Source organism: Urocitellus parryii, chromosome X, assembly GCF_045843805.1.
Source record: "Urocitellus parryii isolate mUroPar1 chromosome X, mUroPar1.hap1, whole genome shotgun sequence".
NCBI lineage: Eukaryota > Metazoa > Chordata > Mammalia > Rodentia > Sciuridae > Urocitellus > Urocitellus parryii.
The window spans coordinates 59,054,251-59,078,487 of NC_135547.1; the positions used below are offsets into that span (position 1 = coordinate 59,054,251).

The 24,237-nt window shown below is 36.0% G+C and overlaps 1 protein-coding gene and 1 pseudogene across 1 annotated transcript; both read right to left on the reverse strand.

The window, feature by feature from the left end:
• Window positions 1-538: 538 nt before the first annotated feature.
• Window positions 539-21,163, reverse strand: Taf7l (TATA-box binding protein associated factor 7 like). Its single transcript, XM_026410482.2, has 12 exons — window positions 20,908-21,163; window positions 16,345-16,412; window positions 15,472-15,550; window positions 10,893-11,026; window positions 9,848-9,974; window positions 9,583-9,638; window positions 4,459-4,500; window positions 3,226-3,298; window positions 2,775-2,885; window positions 2,086-2,340; window positions 1,778-1,890; window positions 539-622 (listed from the first exon to the last, which is right to left on the reverse strand). The coding sequence occupies exons 1-12, from the start codon at window positions 21,161-21,163 to the stop codon at window positions 539-541; spliced, it is 1,398 nt and encodes a 465-aa protein (XP_026266267.2).
• LOC113197970 (U6 snRNA-associated Sm-like protein LSm1 pseudogene) lies at window positions 17,925-18,195 on the reverse strand (annotated as a pseudogene).
• Window positions 21,164-24,237: the final 3,074 nt, after the last annotated feature.

Here is a 24,237-nt window from a genome sequence, read left to right on the forward strand (position 1 = left end):
CCAACTTTATGTTAAGCAACTCTCTTCCTTGTTTAAATATTCCATAGGTCCTCAGAGAGGCCAAATTGTTTCCCAATGTGAAAACTTATATTTATTCCACCCAAAGAATCTTTTTATCCCAGTCTTGGCTTGGACTTATTCTTCAGGTCTAGGCTTAAATATCGTTTTCTCAGAGAGGTCTATCATGATCCCTCAATTTAATTTAGGATTCTCTTTATTCTAATAGCACCACTAACTTTTTTTCCTTCATAGCACTTCCTTACAATTTTTACCCTTATATTTGTATGATCATTTGTTTGCTGTCAGTATTTCCTGCTAGAGTGTTGGCTCCATGAAAACAACATTGTAACCCAATGCTTTTTCATTCCATAGGCCATCACTGCTAAATGAGTGAATTTTCACAAGGACCTTGATCTATCCTGATACCCTTATTAGAAGATTTGTCCACCACTATTCCTTTGAGAGTAATAGCCAAAAATAATAATAGAAATAAGATTAGTTGTAGGGTGGGCAATTCTTTGTATCAAATGTTTTCTGGTTAATTTAAAAACATACTTCTCACCTGATCATTTTTTTGTTTTTCCTGTATTTTAAGCCTCTCCAGCACAGAGTGTAGATGACTCTGGAAAACAAAATTGTATGAATGATTACTGCTGAGTCTCAAAGGAAAAGAGAACCAAGGGAAACACTTCGTTAAATGATTTGATAAGAAAACTGTCAGTTTTATAAAATACACTCCTTTTCAAGAAATTAGTGTGTAAAAACTACTCCCTAACTATGTGCTATCCTCTTTGATTTTATACACTCTACACAGCAGGCTTTTTCTAGTTTAGCATAAATCATTTGGCAATGGGGACCTATTAAAGAAGCTGTCTTGGATTCTGGTGCTAATTTCTCCTCCACTTTTGATTCCTACTTAATTTCCACTCACTACAGCAGAATATTGCTAATCTTAACTAATAGCACTCATAGTGACAATAACCATAATAATACCACATACCTATATTTTTAGGAATATGTTCATAGCTATTATCTTTGGCTATTCTAAAAGAAAACTCCCAGAGTGGGTACAGTTTGTGTAAAGTTGCTCCCCTTCTATGACTACCGTTCTACAGGGAATGAAATCTCGTAAATAATTATCCAGATGCTTCAGAATTTCTCTCACTATCATGAGGGAAGCAAATGTTGCCTAAACACACATTTTCCTTTTGTTGATGCTCTTAAACATGTAATAATAAAAATAAGGCAACATATTTGTTCTTATTTAAGCATGCATCAGAAAAATTTAAAAATGAATTTAGCTAATTCTTTTCACTGAAATGAGTACATTTTGGTACAAATAACAGGGTTAAATCTATGCCCTACCATTTATTGTGATTCTTAGTTACTTAAACCTCTTTGAGGTTCAATTCTTTAATTATAAAATGGGAATGATGAATGTATCTGTTTCAGAGCTCTGAAGATGAAATGAGATGATACAAAGCTCTTTATGTAAAAAAAAATAAATAAAAGCTCTTTATGTGCTAATTGCATAGTAAATGCTCAATACTGGCATTTCTTTTGTCAAGTCACCTGTTAACCTCTATGAAATGCTTACATTAGATGACCAAAATTATGTAGGTAAAATGAAACAGGGCTTTTATTGGAGGTTTCTAAGAGGTTTTTTATGTTCATGAATGAATAAAAATACTGTATAAATATATGTGTGGAAATACAAAGATAGAGATTTTGAAAGTAAGATATCAGGATTTCTTTATACCAGCCATCAATAACTTACCTTGAGAGTCAGGTTTTCCACTTTTCTGATGAGATCCTTTTGTCTTTGTGCTTTGCTCTGAATCAGCTGGAGCTTTTTCTCCTTGTAATGAATGTGCTTCTGAATCTCCACAACTAACCGAAGTAGAGAGAGACTTTATATGTTTGAATGTAGCCTAAACTAATAGACTGAGATTCAAGTAAAGTAAAACCACTAGATATCTAAGCAAGGACTCTCAAATTTGGTCTTACATCTGTTGTGTATTTAGCCTTAAGCTTTAGCACTGCCACTCATCTCTGTCCCATCCCTTGTCTTTTCCTCTAACTTACCTATTGAATTGACACTTTCCTTTGTCTCATACTGGCTACATTCAAAAATTTTGGCCTGTAGCTCCCTTTCTAGAGCCTCTTCAGAATCATCTTCCTCGACCTCTTCCTCTTCCTCCTCCTCATCTTCATCTTCATCATCTTCATCATCATCTTCCTCCTCTTCCTCCTCCTCATCTTCCTCATCCTCATCCTCATCCTCGTCATCATGATTATTACTGCTGGAATCACTGAACATCTCCGGAAGCATATCATATTCTATTGGTTTTAAACAAAAGGAGAATGAAAACTCTGAAGCTTTACAAATGACTCCCACTCCAGATACAATTATACTCCTTACCCTCAAATCCACTGGGCAATCAGTGGATTTTATAAATGTATTTTTTTTCCTTGCAGGAAGATTATTCCCTTCATGAAACAAGGAGAGGAAATACAAACACTAACATTCATTCATGTATTCCATGACCAAGACATTTAGAGAATCTAAGGGTCCATAGGAAGTTGAATACCAGGGATGGATGGGAGGTAGAATTCTAATCTAGAACACTTAAGGCACTGGAGAACCAATAAAAGGGAAGAAGGACAAAGGTATCCTTTTTCTATGACTGGCCTGTGAATCTCTGAATAATGATCTGGCATACAGTTAATGCCTGCACTTATCTGAAGCTCCCGCTCTGTCTTTACTAAAATACCTGAGATATGGCCCTGCTTGTAGCCACTCATTCCTGGGGATATTGGAAAGCCTGGAATGCAGCCTTGACTTTCTATTTCCTTGGTTTCATCATCAGCAATGACTTCCCATCCTGAAAGGAAGAGGCAGTCAAGGGAAAAACAAAGGGAAGGGAGAAGGCACTGTTGAAATGGAAGAAGCTACCTGCTAAAAGTGCTATTTAATTTTGTCCAACTTTAAGTCATTTGTATCTTTATTCCTAGTGTGGAGATGTGGCTTATATTAAATTACACAATAAATAAATTTCTATTACATGTATTTACTGTTCCTAGTTATTAAGTAACATTTCTCAAAAATCTCAAGTACTGTATATATACTTCAAAATTGGTTCACAAATACTGGAAGTGACATTTGTCAGCACATGCACATGGGGTGGAATAGACTATACAGAAAATATTTGGTACAAAGGATACGGGCACTAACAGCTTCAGCATCTGAACACAGCAGTCTCTTCACTTCTTTCTCCACATCTGGAGAGTCAATGTACTGAAGCAAAGTACAGGAGGGAATACCAGCGGCTTCATTTGACAAGCTATGCTTTGCAGGATTGCTTTTTTCCTATATACCAAGGAATTCAAATGATTAGTGCTCATCACATGCTCATCCTAGATGCTCAAAGTTCTAGTTTATTCATTTTTATTTTAAAAATATATATTTTAGTTGTAGCTACAATACCTTTATTTATTTATTTTTATGTGGTGCTGAGGATCAAGCCCGATGCCTAACACATGAGAGGCAAGCACTCTACCACTGAGCCACGACCCCAGCCCTTCAATGTTCTATTTTAAATAGTGATATTTATCACAAATTGGTGTGAATATACTATGTATACAACCAGAGATATGACAAATTGTGCTCTATATGTGTAATAAGAATTGTAATGCATTCTGCTATCATATATAAATAAAAATAAATAAATTTTAAAAATAGTGTGATATTTATGAAAGAATCTTTAGCCAGGGTCTATATTTTTGTAAAGTAAGCTTATTATTCCCAATTAAACAAATTATTTGAGACATTTAAACTTTTCAGCCTGCAATTCTATAGTAAAGACCTCCTTCAGAGGTACAATCCTTAGGCTCAGTTATTGCGTATTTGCCCTGATTCTTACTGGCAAAGAACTATAATACCTATTAGTTATTTAGAAATAATTTGGTTTAAAGATCCAAATTCCTAGATTTCACCTCCCTGTATCTTTATTATTAGAGATGTTCGTATAAAAACTTAATCCTAACTACATGTTCTCCCTTTAATCCAGCTTTAGACAATTATCTCCACAGCAACCAATTTGTCATGCCACAAATAGAAATCAAGAGGAAATAAGCAATTAATTGTAAATAAATGTTGGTAAGAGTGAATCCTGGCTTCCAAGGAGTGGCTTTTGAAATAAAATCAGATAAAAAGCAGACTGGAATATACAGGGCCACTGGCCACACTGTATCTTTTCATTTAGGAATTACTGGACATTCAACAATGAATTCATTATTCAGGAAATCAAATCTAGTATATGTATATGGGGAGTGGGTGTTAAAAGTGAGAAGGAAGGCTCAGAAGTAACCTTTATTATTTATATTATTTGTTTGGAACTAGTGAGCTATTTAAACACATTAAAAGTAAATGATGATGTTACATTATGATTTTTCTACCTCAGTAAAGGTGATTTCTTCAATTTGCTTGAAATCAGCAGTCTATGAAATAAAACATAATAAACAGTGAAGTTATTTTATGATTGCTCTATTTCAGTAAAGCTTCAAGAGCGCTATAACTATTCTTTTTTTAATATTTTTTTTAAGTTTAGTTGGACACAATACCTTTATTTTATTTATTTATTTTTATGTGGTGCAGAGGATTGAACCCAGCACCTCGCACATGCTACGCAAGTGCTCTAATGCTGAGCCACAACCTCAGCCCCATACAACTATTCTGAACTTAGTTTTACATTTAGTAGGCCCTCAATAAATGCTGCTGACTAACAAGAGTATAAAGCCCAGGCAACACATGGATTGAAAAACTCAAGAGTAAAGATATCAGTTCTCCCCAAACCGATCTATAAGTTTAATGCAATTCTGATCAAAGCAAGGCTTTTTGTAGATACAAACAAGCTTATTCTAAAATTTATACAGAAATGTATAGGCTCTAGAATGGTTTAAACCATCCTGACAAAGAAAAATGAAGTGAGAAGTTTTCTGATTTTTAAAACATTTCTTTGAGATGTGCTGGAGAGATTGACACATGGATCAGTTGAACAGAATAAAGAACCCAGAAATAAACACTCACAAATACGTCCAACTGATTTTTGGCAAAGGTGTAAAGGAAATAATACAATAAAGGAAGAATAATAAATGGTTCTGGATCAATTGAACATTCTTAAGCAAAAAAAAAAAAATGAACCTGGAACTAAACCTTATACTTTTACAAAATTAACTAAAAAATGGATTGGAGACTTAAGTATAAAATGTAAAACTTTTAGAAAAGAAAAAGGAGAAGGTATTTGGGATCTGGGCTAAGAAAGACTCCTTAGATTTAACACAAAATGCAAGATCCCTTAAAGAAAATAAATTTAATAAATTAGACCTCATCAAAACTAAAGCTTTTGCCCTTCAAAAGATCCTGTAAAGAGGATGAAAAGATGAAGCTACAGTCTAGGAGAAGATACTGGCAAACTACACATATGATCAAAGACTTGCATTCAGTATATGAGGAAAACTCTTCAAACACAACAATAAAGTCATTTCAGAAAATGAGCATAAGGCATGAACAGATGCTTTACTAAAATGTATATATCTGTGCAAAATGAACACATGAGATGTTCAATATTGTAGCTATCAGGGAAATACATACAAATTATTATTGCAATGAAATCACTATATACCTATCAGGATGGTTAAATTTTTAAAAATGGTGATATTATGGCTTTTGGGGAACAAAGGCAGAATGTTACGGTTTAGATGTGGTATACCCCCCAAAACCTCATGTGTGAGACAATGCAAGAAGGTTCACAGAGAAATGATTGGGTTGTGAGAGTCTTAATCAAATTAATGAATTAATCCTCAGGGATTAACTAAGTGGGAACTGAAGTGGTAAGGTGTGGCTAGAGGAGGTGGGAATTGGGGGTGTGGCTTTAGGTATATATTTGGATCTAGTGAGTGGAGTCTCTCTGCTTTCTGATCACCATGTGAGCTGCTTTCCTCTGTCACACTCTTCCTCCATGATGTCCTGCCTTACCCCGAGCTCTAAGGAATGGAGCTGGCCTTCTATGGACTAAGACCTCTGAAACTGTGAGCCCCCACATAAACCTTTCCTCCTCTACAATTGTTCTGGTCAGGTCTTTTAATCACAGCAGTGGAAAAGCTGGCTAAAACAGAAATTGGTACTGAGAGTGGGATTTATTGTTGTGATTAGCCTGACCATGTGGTTTTTGATCTTTTGGGAATAGGTGAGAGGAATTTTGAGATGTGTGGCAGTGCAAGCTGGAAATGCTTTAGATTGTTGTAAGTGGAGTTTACAGGGCTATTATAGGGGAGCTCAGAAGACCAGAATGCCAATAGGATCGTGGTCAGTGAAGACAGGGCTCAAGAAGGTTCAGAAAAGGAGAACTCTATTGGAATTTGGAGTAGAGGCCATTCATACCATTCATGTTATGTTCTGGCTGAGAAGTTGTCTACATTTTGCCACTGTCCTGAGACTTTCTGTGGAGATTATTTTAAAAGCAATGGACTTACTTTTTTAAATGTTTTTTTAGTTGTTAGTGGACCTTTATTTTTTATTTATGTGTGGTGCTGAGACTCAAACCCAGTGCCTCAAACATGCTGGGCAAGCACTCTGGCAACTGAGCCACAACCTCAGCCCCCAAGCAATAGACTTTTTAATCTGGTAGAAGAAATGTCTAGGTAACATAGCATTCAGATGTCGGCATAGATATTGCTGGCAAATTTTAGCCAAATTTATTGTGATATTCAGGAGCAGAAAGCAGAGCAGAAATATTTGAAAAACTTGAACTTGAAAGGCAGGAGTAAAACTGGAGCTAAGAAAGTTGCAGTTGTTAAAGACATTACTGACACTAAAGAAATGCTAAGGACTTTGCCTAGAGACTATTAGAAAGATGGCTTAAGGGCATCTCAGGAGCTGGCAAGACCACACCTCTCTCAGGCTCAAGGGAGTAAAAGTGAAAATTCTCCTTTGAGAAGAGACCAGTGAGGAATCCTTCTGTACAAGGGGACCTGGAAAGCTTTTTCAATATGCTCAGCCACCAGGACACTGAGAGGCTGCTGCAGCTAGGGTCCATGGAGGCTTGGTACTGCTCAAGATGGCAGCAGACCTTGGCGTCAACCACATGGTGCTGGTTCTGCAGGAATGCAGGATGCTGAAGTTAGGGGGTCATGGAGGCTTCCACCAAGATTTCAAAGGAAGGCCTTGGAAGCCAGGCAAAGTGCAGCAGGGTCTGAGTCCCTGCAAGCACTCTCTGAGAAAGCAAGGTATGGAGATTTGAGGAGGAAGCCAAAGCTGCCGTGGAGACCCCCGAGATTAAGAAATGCCAGTGACAGGGGATACTGTCCTAGGAAAACCGCAGGAATTGAGCAGAGACAAGCCAAAGAAAAGCCACTTGCACTGTAACCAACATGGCCACAGGGGTGGAGTTATAAAAGCCTTTTGGAGAGAACATCACAATGCCATGTGCCCCAGATGCTGGACATAGAGCTACAGGACTTGTGTGCCCAGCTGGATTTCCATCTTCCCTTGGTCCTATCCCTTCTTTCTATGTCCCTAATTTGGAAATGGAAATGTTGACTCTGTACCATTATATACTGGGTACTTGTAAATCGCTTTTAATTTTACAGGAGCTCACAGTGTGAGTTGTCTTGAGCCTCAGAAAAGACTTTGGACTTGAACATTGAGCAATCTCTGAACTATTGACACTATGGGGACTCTTGGGAATGGACTAAATGTATTTTGCATCATCAAATAAGTATGAGCCTTTGGGGGCTTGGGACGGAATGTTATGGTTTAGATATGGTATCCCCCAAAAGCTCATATGTGAGACAATGCAAGAAGGTTCACAGGAGAAATGACTGGGTTGTGAGAGTCTTAACCCAATTAGGGAATTAATCCCCTGATAGGGATTAACTAAATAAGTAGTAACTAAAGTGGTAGGGTACGGCTAGAGGAGGGGGAAATTGGGCATGTGGCTTTAAGTTATATATTTGGATCTGGTGAGTAGAGTGTCTCTCTGCTTCCTGATCACTATGTGAGCTGCTTCTCTCTGACACACTCCTCCTCCATGATGTTCTGACTTACCTTGAGCCCTGAGAAATGGAGTCAGCCTTCTATGGACTAAGACCTCTGAAACTGTGAGTCCCAAATAAACCTTTCCTCCTCTGCAACTGTTCTGGTCAGGTCTTTTAATCACAGCAGTGAAAAAGCTAACTAAAAGATGACAACACCTAATGTTGATGAAGAGGTAGATAAACTGAATCACATTATTGGGGTGGAAATATAAAATGGTACCTTCCTCTGAAAAAAGCATGGCAGTTCCTTATGAAACTAAATGTGTAACTGCCATACAACCCAATAATTGCACTCCTGGGCATTTATCCCAGAGAATTGAAGATTTATGTTCACTCAAAAAACCTGTTCACAGTTTTGCTTAAAATGGTCAAAAACTAGAAACAACCCAGATGTCCAGTTAAACACATTGGTACATTCATATTAATTAATACTACTCAGCAATAAAAAGGAACAGACTATTGATGCATGCAAAACTTACATGTATCGTAAGGGCATTATGCTGAGTAGGGAAAAAGCTACTCTCAGATATTATATACTGTATGTTTCCACATAGATGATATCCTAAAAATTACAGAGATGAAAAACCAGGAGTGTAAGGTAGAAGGGAGGTGGGTATGATTATATGAGAGCAAGTTAAGAGATCCTTGAGGTGATGGAAGTGTAGTATTCTACCAATGTAGGTGAGTACATAAACCTTCACATGGGATAAAACTGCATAAAACTAAATACATGCACCAAACACATGAGTATAAGTAACATGGGATTTGAATAAGACTGGTGAACTGTAATAATGTTAGTTTCCTGTTTATAATTATTATATTATACATTTGAAAAATGATATAATGGGGGAAACTGGGAAAGGGGCATATAGTAGCTCTCTTTTATTTCTTAAAATTACATGTGAATCTAAAATTATTTCAAAATAAAAAGTTCAATTGAACAAAAGAAGTCAAACCACAGTACTCCTGTAGCTTACCAAAGTTTCTGCAAGCCTGAAGTAAGGTAAAGAATATAACCACAATTCCCAAATCTCAGGTTCTATATGGGTTCATTTTAAAACTATATCTTGAGGGCTGGGGTTGTGGCTCAGTGGTAGAGCACTCACCTAGCATGTGTGCACCCTGGGTTCAATCCTCAGCACAACATAAAAATAAGTAAATAAAATAAAGGTATTGTGTCCAACTACAACTAAAAATAAACATTTAAAAAAACCTATATCTTGAAATCCAAAAATAAAAACATGAGTTTCAAATTCATGGTCTTTTCCAGACCCCTAACAACTAGCCTTAAAAACAGGTCTATTTTTATTCATTGCTATATTCCCAATGTCTAACACACAGTGTCAAACATTTAGCCCACTTTCAAATGTTTAATGAACATAAATGAATGAGCAAATTAATTTTTAACTGACTTTCTTCCTTTTCTTCCCGCTCATTATCCTCTTCTCATCCACCCAGCAGACACACAAATAGCATGAGACTCACCTTTTTTTTTGTTTTCCGGAATCTTTTCTTTCTGACATTCTTAAGTGGTGGAGTAACTAAAATAAATACAACATGGTGAAACATACTTATAACTGAAGGTATTTACATGTCTATCAGAATTTGATAGAGGGATCATACTATAAGCTATTGGTTCATGACATGCCTTCCTTTAAGAGTGTTTGTGAGTCTAATAAACCAGGAAAGAGGTCCCTGATTCAGCAGATAAATACAGTCAGCCAGAATGAGCAAGGGGCAGGTGACTTACTGCCATGCTTCCAGATATATTTTTTTTCTGTTTCCCTTTCATTATTCCCTGTTATACTGACATCAGTAGAGGTAATTGGTTCTTCCAGAGAAGAGTGAAGATCAGCATCAGCACTGCACACAAGCATCTACATGCAAAGATAAAACATAAAAATAAATAAATAAAATAAAGGTATTGTGTCCAACTACACAATACCTTTTAGTAGCAAAGATAAAAAGTTGACTATAGCCACAAATCTTGGGTTAGTAATGAATCATGAACATTCTTACCACCATATATCCTGGAGCACAGAGGAGACTGATACTTGGTATTTCCAGAAAACCTAGTATTATGTAATATACATTCATATTCTCTCTCTTGCTTTCAAATTCTTTCTCCCTCTCTCATTCTTATTCTTTCTCCCTCTCCCCTCTCTCTCCTCTCTCTCCTCTCTCCAACAGCACTGTATATAGACTGTGAACTTTTTTTTTTAACTGGAGTGTTTACCATTGCAGAGAGAATATGTTAAAAATGCATACATCAAAAAAAATGCATACATCTTAGCATTTTGATCTAGAAAAGAAATTAGAAAGAAATAATAGAGATGATGAATAAGAACCAATTTAAAGCTCCAGAGTTAACATACTACTTTATGTTAAAGGTCAGAAGATTCCAGCTGTTCGTATTTTTTAATTTTTTTTTTTTAGTTGTCAATGAACCTTTATTTTATTTATTGATATGTGGTGCTGAGAATTGAACCCAGTGCCTCACACATGCTACGCAAGCACTCTGCCATTGAGCCACAACCCCGGCCCCATATCTTTTAATTAATAAAAATCACTATAAATGGCAAGTAGGTGATTACAAAAGATATTTGAATGAAATAAGGTAGGGAAATTTCAAGATAAAACACTAAATCAGAAGTTAATATTTTTTTCCTGTGCAATTTATCTGGAAATCAGAAATGGCAAGTAATCTTTTACTAAGTAGAAAGGAGTAATGGGAGAAAACAAAAGGGATTCTTGAAGGATGTGAGGGCTAGAATACTAAGACAATTAGTTCATACCTGGGAAATATCTGCAGTTTTATAAAAGGTTTTTTTATCAAGAGTTTTCAGGCTTCCAATGACACAAGGCAAATCAACCAGCTTAGCAGACAGTGAGACATCTTCTACCTCAACAACTGCGTGACGTCTATCAGCTAAAGAGAAGAGGAGAAGATTAAAGTTGACATTTTCCTGATGAATTCCTAAGCCTCCTAGGTTTTAAATAATGAAGACTTATGTGGAAAAGATTAGTTTTTCAGTGAAACCCACTATTTCTCAAAATGTTAGAACTATGTACACAATTGGTAAATTCTGAGAGAAAAGAAGGGAGAGTACATGGAGTTCATTATCCCAGCATATGTCACTCATTCAAAAGTAGCTAAGTTTCTTAGTAATGATTGTGAACTAAATTTGGTTGAAGGAGAAAATTTATCATTTTCATCCAGAAAGGCAAATTCAATTCATTTAAATAAATTCCTTATTTTATTTATTTTTAATTTTTTTTCATGGATCACTTTCTTTTTATAGAGAGGATAGAATATCATATATATTCTTTTTAGCATTCCTCTTTTAACTTTAACAGTGTATTCTGGAAGGCATACCATATCAGTTCATTGAAATCTTGATCATTCTTTTTTTAATAGATGCATAGTACTCCTTGTGGATTTATCATAGTTTATATAATCACTCACTTAATCTCTCTCCCATATATCTACATTTATTTCAAAACTTTACAATTACAAAGCATTTTATAATGAATAACCTCCTGCATACATATTTTTGTTTTATTGATGAAAGTATGTCTTCGGGGTACAGGCCCACAAAGTCACTTGTTGGACTGAAAGGTAAATGTACCTGTAATTTTATTAGGTATTGCCACATTTCCCAACAGAAGAGTTAAACAATTTGCATTCCCACCAGTAATGTATGGAAAGTGCCTATTTCTACACAACTTTGACAACAGATACATTCTTTATTTAAAAAAAAATTTTTTTAGTTATTGTAGATGGACACAATATCATTATTTTATTTATTTTTATGTGGTGCTGAAGATCAAATCCAGTGCCTCACACATGTGAGGCAAGTGCTCTACCACTAAGCTGCAGCCCCAGTCCCACATTCCTTATTTTTTAAGAGACATTCAATAATGTCATCATATATGTGTTTTCAAAGGGTTGGATGAAGAAAGAGCGTGATCTTACATTGATGCTATAAATCAAGTTAAAATCTCTAGCTGGGAGCGGCTGGGGTTGTGGCTCAGTGATAGAGCACTTGCCTCACATATGTGAGGTACTGGGTTCGATCCTCAGCACCACATAAAAATAAATAGAAATTTAAAAAAAATTAGTTGGCTTCACAATGATAAAACTCTATACTTCAGAAATGTTCTGAACTCTAAGTCATGCTCAAATGTCTCAAATATGAATAAAAGAGGATTTTGGTATAATTTTCTAATATTAAGTGAAAACAGAAGACACAGAACCATGTTTAACAAAATCTTTTTGTGTGAATTAACTTTTAAAATACAGAGAGATAATTTAGAGTATTATATATAAAACTTTCTCTGTAAGAAAACACAAGAAGAAATAATTAATACTGGCTATCTTTGGTATCAAGGTTGGGACACTGAAGCAGGCAAGCTTCATTTTTCCTTTTGAATTTAATTGTTTTAAGTTTTCTAACCATGAACTTGTATCATCTTTTATTTTCAAAGTGAAAATAGAGTTAATAAAGTTAAATAGAGTTAAGTGAGTAGTGGGATTATGGGCCACATTTTATTTTCTTCTTTATACACTTTTCTGTATTTTAAGAAAGCTAACAAAAATCAATCTATCTATCTATCTATCTATCTATCTATCTATCTATCTATCTATCTATCTATCTATTGGTACTGAGGATTGAACCCAGGGGCACTTAAACACTGAGCCACATTCCCAGCCCTTTTATTTTTTATTGTAAGACAAGGCCTTGATAAGTTGCTTAGGGCCTTGCTAAGTTGTTCAGGCTGGCCTTGAATTTGCAATCGTCCTGCCTCAGCCTCCCAAACTGCTGGGATTACAGATGTGTGCCACCACACCTGGCTAACTGTTTATTTATTTGGTGTGTGTTTTAAGCAGACAAACTCTAGATGAAAGCATTTATTTAGTTTTTCTTTGGGCTTTTTTTAGAATTAACATGATTTTTAATTGACAATCATATTACATTTATGGGGTACAATGTGATGCTTTGATATATGTATACAATGTGGAATGATTAAATCAACATAATTAACATAGCTTTGCTTAATACTTTTTGGAGTGATACATTTGAAATTTACTTTTTTGGGGAGGGTACCAGGGATAGAACTCAAGGGCACTCAACCCCTAAGCCTCCACCCCAGCCCTATTTTATATTTTATTTAGAGACAGGGTCTCACTGAGTTGCTTAGTGCCTCGCTTTTGCTGAGGCTGGCTTTGATCTCACAATCCTCCTGTCTCAGCCTCCTGAGCTACTGGGATTACAGGCATGTACCACTATGTCCAGCTGAAATTTACTTTCTTGCTAGGCATGGTGGTGTGGCCTATAGTTCTAGCTACTTGGGAGCAGAAGTATTGATTAAATCTAGGAGTATAAGCACCTTGGCAGCATAGCAAGCTCCTATCTCATAAGAAATAAAAAGAAGAGAAATGAAATTAACTTTTTTGTTATTTTGAAATATATATTATTACTGAGTATAGTAACCCTGCTGTGAATGGATCTGAAAACTTATCCCTTCTGTCTAGCCAAAACTTTGAACCTGCTGACCAGCAACTCCCTATTCCCTCTCTCTTCCCCCACCAGTGCTCACCAGTCTCTGGTAATCACCAATCAACTTTCTGGTATGAACTCAATTTTTGAGGTCATACTATATTTATTTTTCTGTGCCTGGCTTATTTGACTTAGCACAATGTCTTCAATATTAATCCATGTTGTTCCAAATGACAGAATTTCACTCCTTTTAAAGACTGAATAGTATTCCCATAGAGTACCAAAATTTTCTTTATCTATTCATTCCTTGATGGACACTTGGTTGATTCAATATCTGAGCTATTATGAATAGTACCACAATAAATATGGGATTACAGCTATCCCTTCAACATACTGATTTCAATTTCAACTTTCAATTTATATTCCCATAAATGGAATTGTGGGATCATACGGTAGTTCTAATTTTAGTTTGTTGAGGAACTTTCATACTGATGGCTGTAGTGATTTACATTTCCACTAACAGTGTGCAAGGGTTTCCTTTTCTCCACATCCTCATCAAAACTTATTTTTCTTGCTTTTTTCCATGTTTTATTGGTACATTATAGTTGTACATAATGGTGATATTTGTTGTTACATATCCATACATACACACAATATAATTTGGCCAATATCTTTCCCCAATATTTACTATGCCTTCCCTTTTTCCCTCCCCCTGGTTCCTTTCCTCTACTCTCTTGATTTTCCTTTGATTTTTATGAGATCCTCCTCTCGCACACCTTTCTTTTACATTTTCCTCTCTAGTTTCCACATATGAAGGAAAACATATGACCTTTCACCTCCTGAGTGTGGCTTATTTTGCTTAACATAAGATTCTTAAGTTCCATCCATTTCCTGCAGATGACATAATTTCATTTTTCTTTATGGCTAAATAAACCTCCATTTTATATATATATATATATATATATATATATATATATATATATATATATATATATATATCATATTTTCTTTATACATACATCTGCTGATGGATACCCAAGTGGGTTCCATGGTTTAGCTATTGTGAATTGTGCTGCTATAAACATGGGTATGCATGCATCGCTGTTGTATGATGATTTTAATACTTTAGGATAAATATTGAGGAGTGGTATAGCTGGGTCAAATGGGGGTTCCATTCCTAGTCTTTTGAGGAACTTCCATACTAATTTCCTTAGTGGTTGTACTAATTTACAATCTCACCAATGGTGTAAAAGTGTTCCATTTCCTCCATATCTTCTCCAGCATTTTTTATTGTTTCTACTTTTTTTTTTTTTTTTAAGTACCAGGGATTGAACTCACGGGTACTTGACCACTGAGCCACATCCCTAGTCCTATTTTGTATTTTATTTAGAGACAGGGTCTCACTGAGTTGGTTAGCACCTTGATATTGCTGAGGCTGGCTTTGAACTGGAGATTCTCCTGTCTCAGCTCCTGAACTGCTGGGATTACAAGCATGCACCTCTGTACCCGGCTATTATTTATATTTTTGATGGCTGACACTCTGTGTGTGGCTCTCTAAACCATGATTCCATCAAGATAGAGACTAAACTCCATTCTTTTTTAAAAAAAATTTTAGTTGTTGATGGACATTTATTTATTTATTTATTTATATGTGGTGCTAAGAATTAAACCCAGTGCCTCACACATGCTAGGCAAGTGCTCTACCACTGAGCCACAACATCAGCCCCAGTAAGGGAGTCAAACTCAACACCACAGTGGTGGCTACCTAATCTATTCTTTTTCACATGTTTAGTACCTAGCACAATGCCTGGCACATGGCAACCACTTAATAAATCATTATTCAGTGTATGGTGAATGGATATTAACTACTTACGAGATAAGTCAATTTTAAGTTTATCCTTCATTTTGACACTTCCAGAATGTATTAGGCTCCTGACAGTAGAAGCATGCTCCTACAAAAGAGGTAAATTGAAAAATCACAAGTGTTAATTGTGTATTCAGCATCAAATAGAAAAGATATATCAAATAGAACCCTCCCTTAAATAAAACCTTACATATCCCAAATGTTTCTAACAATTCCATGTACCAAGAGAGACCATGCATTATATACATTAAATTAGGATAAGGACAACTCCAATTTCATCATTATCTTTTAGTAGCTATAGTTAGTATCTTCTCTCAGCTCTAAATTTCTGCCCCTCTCTACTACCCTTCAGTAGTAGTTGCTAAGGAAAGGCTTTGCTACCATTTACTAGGTATATTAATTAACCCCAACTGGGGAACTATCTTTTTGAGTCCCATCCTTAACACAGCTTCCTAAGCTAAATAATGTTTGAGTATATGTAACAATGGGGGAAGAGATTCAAACACAATGTTTGAGATGAGCTTTGATAGCCTTGCTTGGTGATCAATTCTCAGGAGATAAAGTTCTGGTCCTTCTCACTGCCCCTTTTGAAGTGACAACAACAATTTTAGAAGCCTTATTTTGGCTTTCCAGGAATAGGCTGTTAGTGTTTGTGATAAGTGACTAGATATGTCCCAGTTGTTTTGCCAGGGAATCAACCCATGTGATAGTTGACATATATGCTGCTAGAAGAATATACACAAGAATAGGACTGCTTAGTAGAATATGATTCCTAGGAAATATTATCAGTTTTTATAGCTTGAAATAGAAATGTTACAGAATCCAAGCAGAACTATACTTTTATACCGAAGATATTCTCTCTGAGACACAAAAGTTTCTTACCTGAGGCAGACGCAATATAAACTGGTTCTCAAGTTCATGAGGAGGTTCATCCTGATTTTTACTCATCTCTGTTTTGGGGTTCATGAAAACAAAAGAAAAAAAATAAAACAAGAGAAAGTCACTAGAAACTCCTCTTACTCCCTCTACTGACCACTTTTGATAGTACTGGTTAAATTATACAAGATCTTGCCCATAATCCTCACTAGAATGATGTGTACAGTTCAGCAACATCTTATTTCACATATCTTGATTATATCTAAAATTCCACCATATCTTCCCTCCAAATATGCAAATTTTCCTAAGTCAATCCAAATTACATGATGTAATCTGATAAACAAATGAACTGAGAGCTGTTATGAAAAATGATTTATCTTCTTAATGATATTCTTAGACTCTCCAGTAAGGGAGTCAAACTCAACACCACAGTGGTGGCTACCTAATCAAACTAAATTACCTCTGCATGGAAGAGTATACAAACTAAAGACTAAAATCAATCCAGTAATCACTTGCAGAAGTATTCAAGGATGTTTTGAAATTAACAAAGTTTAAATTTTCAATATTTCATCCACTCTAATGGACCAATAGGAATTAAGCAATCCGTAGGAGAGTAGGCAGATTTTTATGACTCTAGAGGGAGCATCAATAGCACTAAGTTACCTTGGGGGATTTAGGAGTCCAGCTCTCATGGCTAGACTGTCATTATGAGTATACCTAACTTCGTGGAATGGATGCATTTCTGAAGGAGTGATATGAATAGAATAAAATCTCATTCAGTTTATTCATTGTGAACATTTATTATGTACATTCTATGTGCCTTGTACTATACTGAGTGCTTTAAACCTATTATTTCATTTAATCCTTGAAACCACCACTTGTTTGAAATACCCCTAAAAGCTATTTATGTCAATCCTAAGAAGGATCCCTTTATTAAAAAAATACGCTTTCAGATCTAAATAGAATGAGAAATTTATCTCTGCAATTTTCTTTTTTGTAATGTGAATATATATATATATATATATATATAGGAAATGCAATAAATTATGAAAAATAAATGCTGATATTAAAATCAAAAATACACTTTCAGCAAATAAATAATCTTGTCCAAGTAGATAGGGTTTCTGGACAAATAATAATCATATATAATTATGGAGTACTCAGTGATGTTAGTGATCCATGTATACAATGTGGAATGACTGCATTTAGCTAATTAACATATCACCTTATATACCTATAATTTTTTGAGATTCATATTTTATTTACAAGTCAATGAAAAATGTCCTCTCTAAATTCTACTTTGGGATATGAAAAGCAATATAAACATGTGGTTGCTGGCTGCACAGTGAAGTGTGTGAAAGGATTCCATGCCACTGTTTATTTAAACAATGATTCTGTTATTTAAAACAAAGCAAAAACAAAAACAAAATCCCACATAATTTCTTCATGTTGCATATGTGAAATAATGAAAAATAGAAATGACTTTTCAAAACTCTACAGTCTGTTCAAATGTGTTGGGTGACCAAGATGTCACTTTCATTCAATGACAGTCCCTACTCTCCAAAGCATAGCCTCTGAGCAATTACTTAATACTCATCAAGAGTATCTGATCGAGGAATGGACAGATCCTGATCTTTAAGGGCTTGAACTTTCAGCTTCTCTGCTTCTAGCTTAGTCTGCTGTTCAACCCTCTGTTCCTAGATTTCTACAATAGACACTTGCAGGAGAGGTGTATCACTCTCCTTTTCCATGTCCAAATTGATCAATGCTTCTTATAAAGCCTCCATCTTGAAGCAGGACCAAGTGCTTTTTGTCAATGTCCTTGATGAAGCTGGCAATGCCAGGGATATAGTTCATTTTGAGCTGAGATGAGGCTGTAATGTACAGCAGCCACTGCAATTGCAGCCTTGGTGGGACCAGAACAGGAATGTCTTGTTCCAGACCGCTACTTCTGCCTGGCTTTCAGCTGCTGGGGTCTGCCCAAATACTTTTAATTTATTCCTCCTTGCTGAGTGCTACTTTCTACACTTTAACTAACATCTCTCCATCCCCCCACTAGCCTTTTGTGACTATCACTGTACTCTCTGCTTTTATGAGTTTGATTGATTTAAGGTCCACATATAAGTGAGAATATGTGGTTTTTCTCTTTCTGTACCTGGCTCATTTCACTTACACAATGTTCTCCAGGTTCATCTATGTTGCTTTCAAATGACAAAAATTCCTTTTTAATGCTGAAGAGTATTCCACTGTTATATATACCTCATTTTCATTAATAATTTTATCTGTTGATCAACATCTAGGTTGATTCCATAAATTGGCTACTGTGAATAATGCTACAATGAACATGGGAGTGTGGGTATCTGTTTCACATACTAAATTCAAGTCCTTAGAATACATCCCCTGAAGACAGAATACAGGATCCCAAGTTAATAATTATTTATAATCTTTTTTCCATTTATTTAGGATGTATCTGTAATGGCTTGCACTTTGAGAATTAGGGCCCTTGCTTCTGAGGAAGGCTTTTTCTCAAAGGTGAAAGAAAGCAATTACATACATGAAACCTGACAAAGGCCTCTTATGTTCTAAGGACATTATGCTATGCAGGAAATTATAAGATCTTATACCTTTAGTTGGAATAAAAACTTCAGCTAATGAACTAATATTAATAATATTAATATTAACTAATACTAATAATATTAATATTAACTACTACTACTAATAATAATAATAGTATTAGCTAATGAGCTAATACTCTGTAGACCATTAACTGGGATCTGAGTTTTGAATCTGAATCACATAAAAGCACTGGAACCTTCTCTTACCACACAGAAGTAGCTCTGGGACGCTCTTAGGGTGAAGGAATTTACTAGTTATGATTTAACTCCTTCAGTATAACTTGAGAAACTATCAGAAAGGTATCAAAAGTATGAAGAAGAAAAAGAAAGCACCAAGTGATCAGCAGCTGAAAAGCAGACACACAGGGCGGGAGTGGGTGATACATTATTTGTAATAGTCATTTTTTCTCTTTTTTGCTTAAGTGTGTGTGTGTGTGTGTGTGTGTGTGAGAGAGAGAGAGAGAGAGAGAGAGAGAGAGAGAGAGAGAGAGAGAGAGAATGAAAATATAAGGAAAAGTTAATTAAATAAAGTAAATGAAATGATGAATCTTGGAGTTGGGTTCATTGCCTAATGGGAAAAAGTAAAGAATAGTTATGGTTGGGAGCAGAAACACAGATTATTCGAAGAACTAGGTACTAAGCAAGATTTTATCTGGTCTGTAGTAACTTTTAGATTTCTCAGCAGAACTAAGATTAGCACATTTTGTTCATGTTATTGCTTTTCTGACAACTGCTCTTTTTTATGAAAGAAAGAATTTAATAAGTGAAATTATTTAAAAATAGTTCCTGTAAATCACCCAAATAAAAGGTCTGGTGAAGAGAAGATGGAAACCCTGATGGAATGAGTTTTAATTAATTTTAAATTTGTTACCTTCATTAACCCAAAGTACTGTATGGCATTTACTCTAAGAAAGGACATCTACTTTTTCCCAGTAAGAACTGTTTGATGCCTAATTAAATTCACAGGTTCACCCTCCACCATCAGCCCTAGCTCCATCTCACTTTAATAGAATTACAATTTGAATTTAACTAGACAGAGCCTGTTTAGCAGCACCCTCCAGGCAGTGCAAGTCAATGCAAACCTAGGTCAGTATTTTTTTTTTCACGTTTATGGCCGTAGGCTACAGTTTGGAGGCTGTAACCACTATCTCTCGGTCCTTATTCCTGGAGCACTAAGATTCCAAAGGTAAAGTTCAGCTTACCTTGAAAATCTCCCATAGCCTTCACACCTCACCATCCAGTATTGCTGGAGCGGGCAACACGCCAGAACCCCCTGCCCACTGCCCAACTCACCCACTCCTCCGCCGACTCGCGCTCCTACCGGAAAGGCTGTGCGGGTTGGGACCCGCCTCTCTTGCCAGGTGGGTTCCCGGCAAGCCACGAGAAGGCTCCCGCTGGGGCCGTACGGGCGTCGGAGCGGGAGGCACGCGGAAGAAGCAGCCGACAGGTTGAAGAGCCCCGCTTGCGAAAGGAAAGGCAGGCCGCTTCCCGGAGGCAGCCGGCTCCCGCGTGTGGGGCGGGAATGCTTGAAAGGCGTTAAGCATTGAGAGAAAGCAATGACTTAGGGGCCACGTGGAGCAAGACCGAGGCTTTCAAAACAAGTTACTTTTTACACATAAGGGGAACGTCTGGCCGCCAGAGAATTTTTACCAGTACAAAGTAAAAAGAATGGTGCATTTGACTGCTTCTTGATTCCGTTAGGTTGGACAATTTGTCACTAGGCTAGGTGACCTCATTTGATGACAAATACACCACCATGCAAACTCATTAAATAAAGTCCGCTTCAAACTCCTTTAACATGATAAGCCACTCCCTTTTCCTCTTCAAAATCATTCTTTTATCTACATATTTTTATGTACATATTTCTACCACAGTGGGGGTGGGTAGCAGTTTGCTTCTCCCAAAGAAGATACCCAGATTGTGGGGTGAGGGGAGAATTTTAAAATCCACTTACTTTTGACTTCCTGTGGGTTTTCCAGAGTAGTTTTGTCAGCTGGTGTGGTGCTACTATCGGCATCGGTTTTAGCACCTTGATCGGCAAGAATTTCTGTGCTTTTGTTGCCGTCAGTTTCCGCGCTGCACTCGCAAACAATTTCAGCACCATGGTCCACAGAAATCTGGGACTCTTGGTAGTTCATTACTTCCAATGTTGGAGCTATTGTTGAATCATTTTCTGAGGAACTGGGGACCTCTCCCTCAGGGCACTCCATGATCCACTTCGATGGGGGTTGGAATCATAAAATGGCTTCCAGTTTAGTCATGTGACCTGGAATGTTCCAGAACTTTCATAAAATGATGACAGAGTTATGTTTCTTAAAGACATAGAGATACCACTAAAGACATTTTGATGCTTGTTAAAGATTGAAGCTGTAAATTCTCTACAGCTGACCTCTGATCTAACATAAGTGTAAGGAATATTTTTGTATAACAATTTCTTATAGATATATGATTTTTTTCATTCAGTTATGCTTGACTATTAGAGCTTTAGATCTAGACAAAATAGTTTTGATCCCTTTTAGAACCCATCCACTGATCTTTATTTTGGCATTATACTGTCGGGCTACCAAGAAACCAGTTTTGCATTTAGTATAGAATATGCCAGACTACCTTTAATAATGACTTGAAGGAGAATTCTATTTTTGATTAATAAAATGGCTTAGTAATTGTTTGGAATCATATAGGTAATATAAATAATGTAATTAACGTTCTTTGTAATGGATGCTACAAAGCTCAAAACCAAGTTTGCAACTCTCCTCTAAAAACTATGGGCCTTGTTGGCATCTGTCAACCTTTCCCTTATTTTAAATACTACTTTCTTTAGGAATCCCCTAAAAATTTTATCTTGCACAGTAAATAACAGTGAAAACTGCTCAATCCCCCCTTTTTAAGAATAAGATATAAATGTTATAAAATGAAAATAGTGCCCTGACAAAAGTGTCTCAGGAAGCATCCCCGTGGGTTAATGATGACAATACAGTGAGAAACTGTTCCTTAATAAATTTAATCATCCAGAAAATGTTAATTGATAATTTAATGTGCCAGATCTGACTTGAAATACTTATCAAATGCCTAAAATATGGCTTATCATGAGAAGGAGGCAAAATTATCCTTGTCACATGTCTTTAATCCCAGCAACTGGGGAGGCTGAGTAAGGCAGATGGCAAGTTCAAAGCCAACCCCAACAACTTACTGAGACTCTGTCTCAAAATAAATAAATAAAAGTGGCTGAGGATGTACTTCACTGCTAAAGCACCCTGGGCTCAATTCCTAGTAGAAGAAAAAGAAGGTGGGGGAGAAGAAATCTACAATCTAGTTTGAAATACAGGTATACACGTATGCAATTTTCCACTTATTGCTAGATTTCCAACCACTTCTTAATTAAAAGGGGAATGAGAAGTGGAAGAAAGAATAAGGCAAGAATTATGGTTTCTCTTGGTAGAGGAGAAGTGATCCAAGAAGCAACATGATGTACAGATTTTAAAAGTATCACGTACATGCTATCATATTGTCAAGTCCACATAGAATATATTTCTGGTTGTATTCTGTCATGATGCTCTTTCTTTCCATTAAGTTAATCTACATCCTTTCTCCCTTGGAAAACATTCCTCTCCATCCCCAAGTACAGCCTCAATAAATTTCATCATTTTAGCAAATATGAGTTATGTATGCTGCTTTAAAATAAATTAATTGAGTTATGTACCAAAACATCTTCTAATGTCAATAATAACTAACATTCATTGAGCACTTTTTATGTATTAAGGTCTTGGCTAGGGCTTTATATGCATTATCCAATTTAACCCTCACAATTGCGTTGTGAGTTTATTTTTTCATATTTTATAATTTCTATGATGACTTAACTGAGATTTCAAAAGATTAATTAACTTGGCACATTCCACACATCTAGTAAATGACAGAATCAATATTTACTTGAAGATAGGTCCATTTGACTCAATGTGTCTACCTACTCAGATCTCTCCTGCATAATTAGATGTTTAGTTATCCCCCACCACCCCCTCACCCCATCCCCTGGTAACTTCTACTTTCAGTCTCTATGAATTAATCCATTCTAGATACCCTTTATAAATGAAATCATGCAGTATTTGTCCTTTTGAGTCTGTTTTCACTCACTTAGCATGATGTTCTCCAGGTTCATCTGTGCTGTAGCATGTATCAGAACTTTATTCCCAGCCAGATGTAATGGAGCACTCCTTGTAATCCCAATGACTCAGGAGGCTGAGGGGTGGAGGATCACAAGTTGAAACCCAGCCTCAGCAACTCAGTGAGGTCCTAAGCAACTTAGCAAAACCCTGCTTCAAAATAAGAAATAAAAAGGGCTGAGGATGTAGCTCAGTGGTTACATGCCCCTGGGTTCAATACCTGGTACCAAAATAAATAAATAAATAAATAAATAATTTTATTCTTTTTAACATGTCTCATGTTTATGGATTCAGACGATTAATATTATTAAAACGTCCATACTATCCAAAGCAATCTATAGATTCAATGCATTCCTCTTTCAAATACCAATGACATTCTTCACAGAATTAGAAAAAAACAATCCCAAAATTCACATGGAAACATAAAAAACCCTGAATATCCAAAGCAATCTTGAGCAAAATCAGCAAAGCTGAAAGCATCACAATATCTGATTTTTAAGACATACTACAGAGGTATAGTAACAAAAACAGCATGGTATTGGTGTAAAAACAGATACATAGGCCAGGGGTACATAATAGACTACTCAGAAATAAATCCATGCATCTTCAGCCAGCTGATTGAGAGGTTGTTAATAAAGTTTGAGGAGTTTTATTTTAATTGTTTTAATGCTTTTTTTAATGTTCAGAATGTTTAGGGGAATATAACTTTTTTTAACTGAGAATTGAAACTTATCACTGAGGTACAGCCCCAGTTTTTAAAGGTTAGTATAATACAAATTTTAATTTTATTCTAGGGCATTATAGTTATATATAGTAGTAGGGTTCATTTTGATAAAATCATATATACATGGAATTTTTATTAACTCCATTTCAGTTCCCATTCCTTCCACTTTCTCTCCAATTCTCCCTCCCCTATTCTCTGTACTTCCTCTACATTACTGATCTTCCTTTTGTTCATTTATTTATTTTTTTAACATTTATTTTTTTAAGTAGTTGGACACAATACCTTTATTTTATTTATTTATTTTTATGTGGTGCTGAGGATCAAACTCAGGACCTCGTGCATGCCAGACGCACACTCTACTGCTGAGCCACAACCCCAGCCCCTGTTCATTTATTTTTTACTT

Bases quoted from the DNA above. Each gene is read 5' to 3' on its own strand.
- Taf7l (XM_026410482.2), bottom strand. From the start codon at position 21,163: ATGGAGTGCCCTGAGGGAGAGGTCCCCAGTTCCTCAGAAAATGATTCA. The intron at 15,551-16,344 runs GTAAGAAACTTT...CCTCTTTTGTAG, and splicing joins TTATATTGCGTCTGCCTCAG to GAGCATGCTTCTACTGTCAG. The intron at 9,975-10,892 runs GTATGAACTAAT...CTTTGCATGTAG, and splicing joins AAACTGCAGATATTTCCCAG to ATGCTTGTGTGCAGTGCTGA.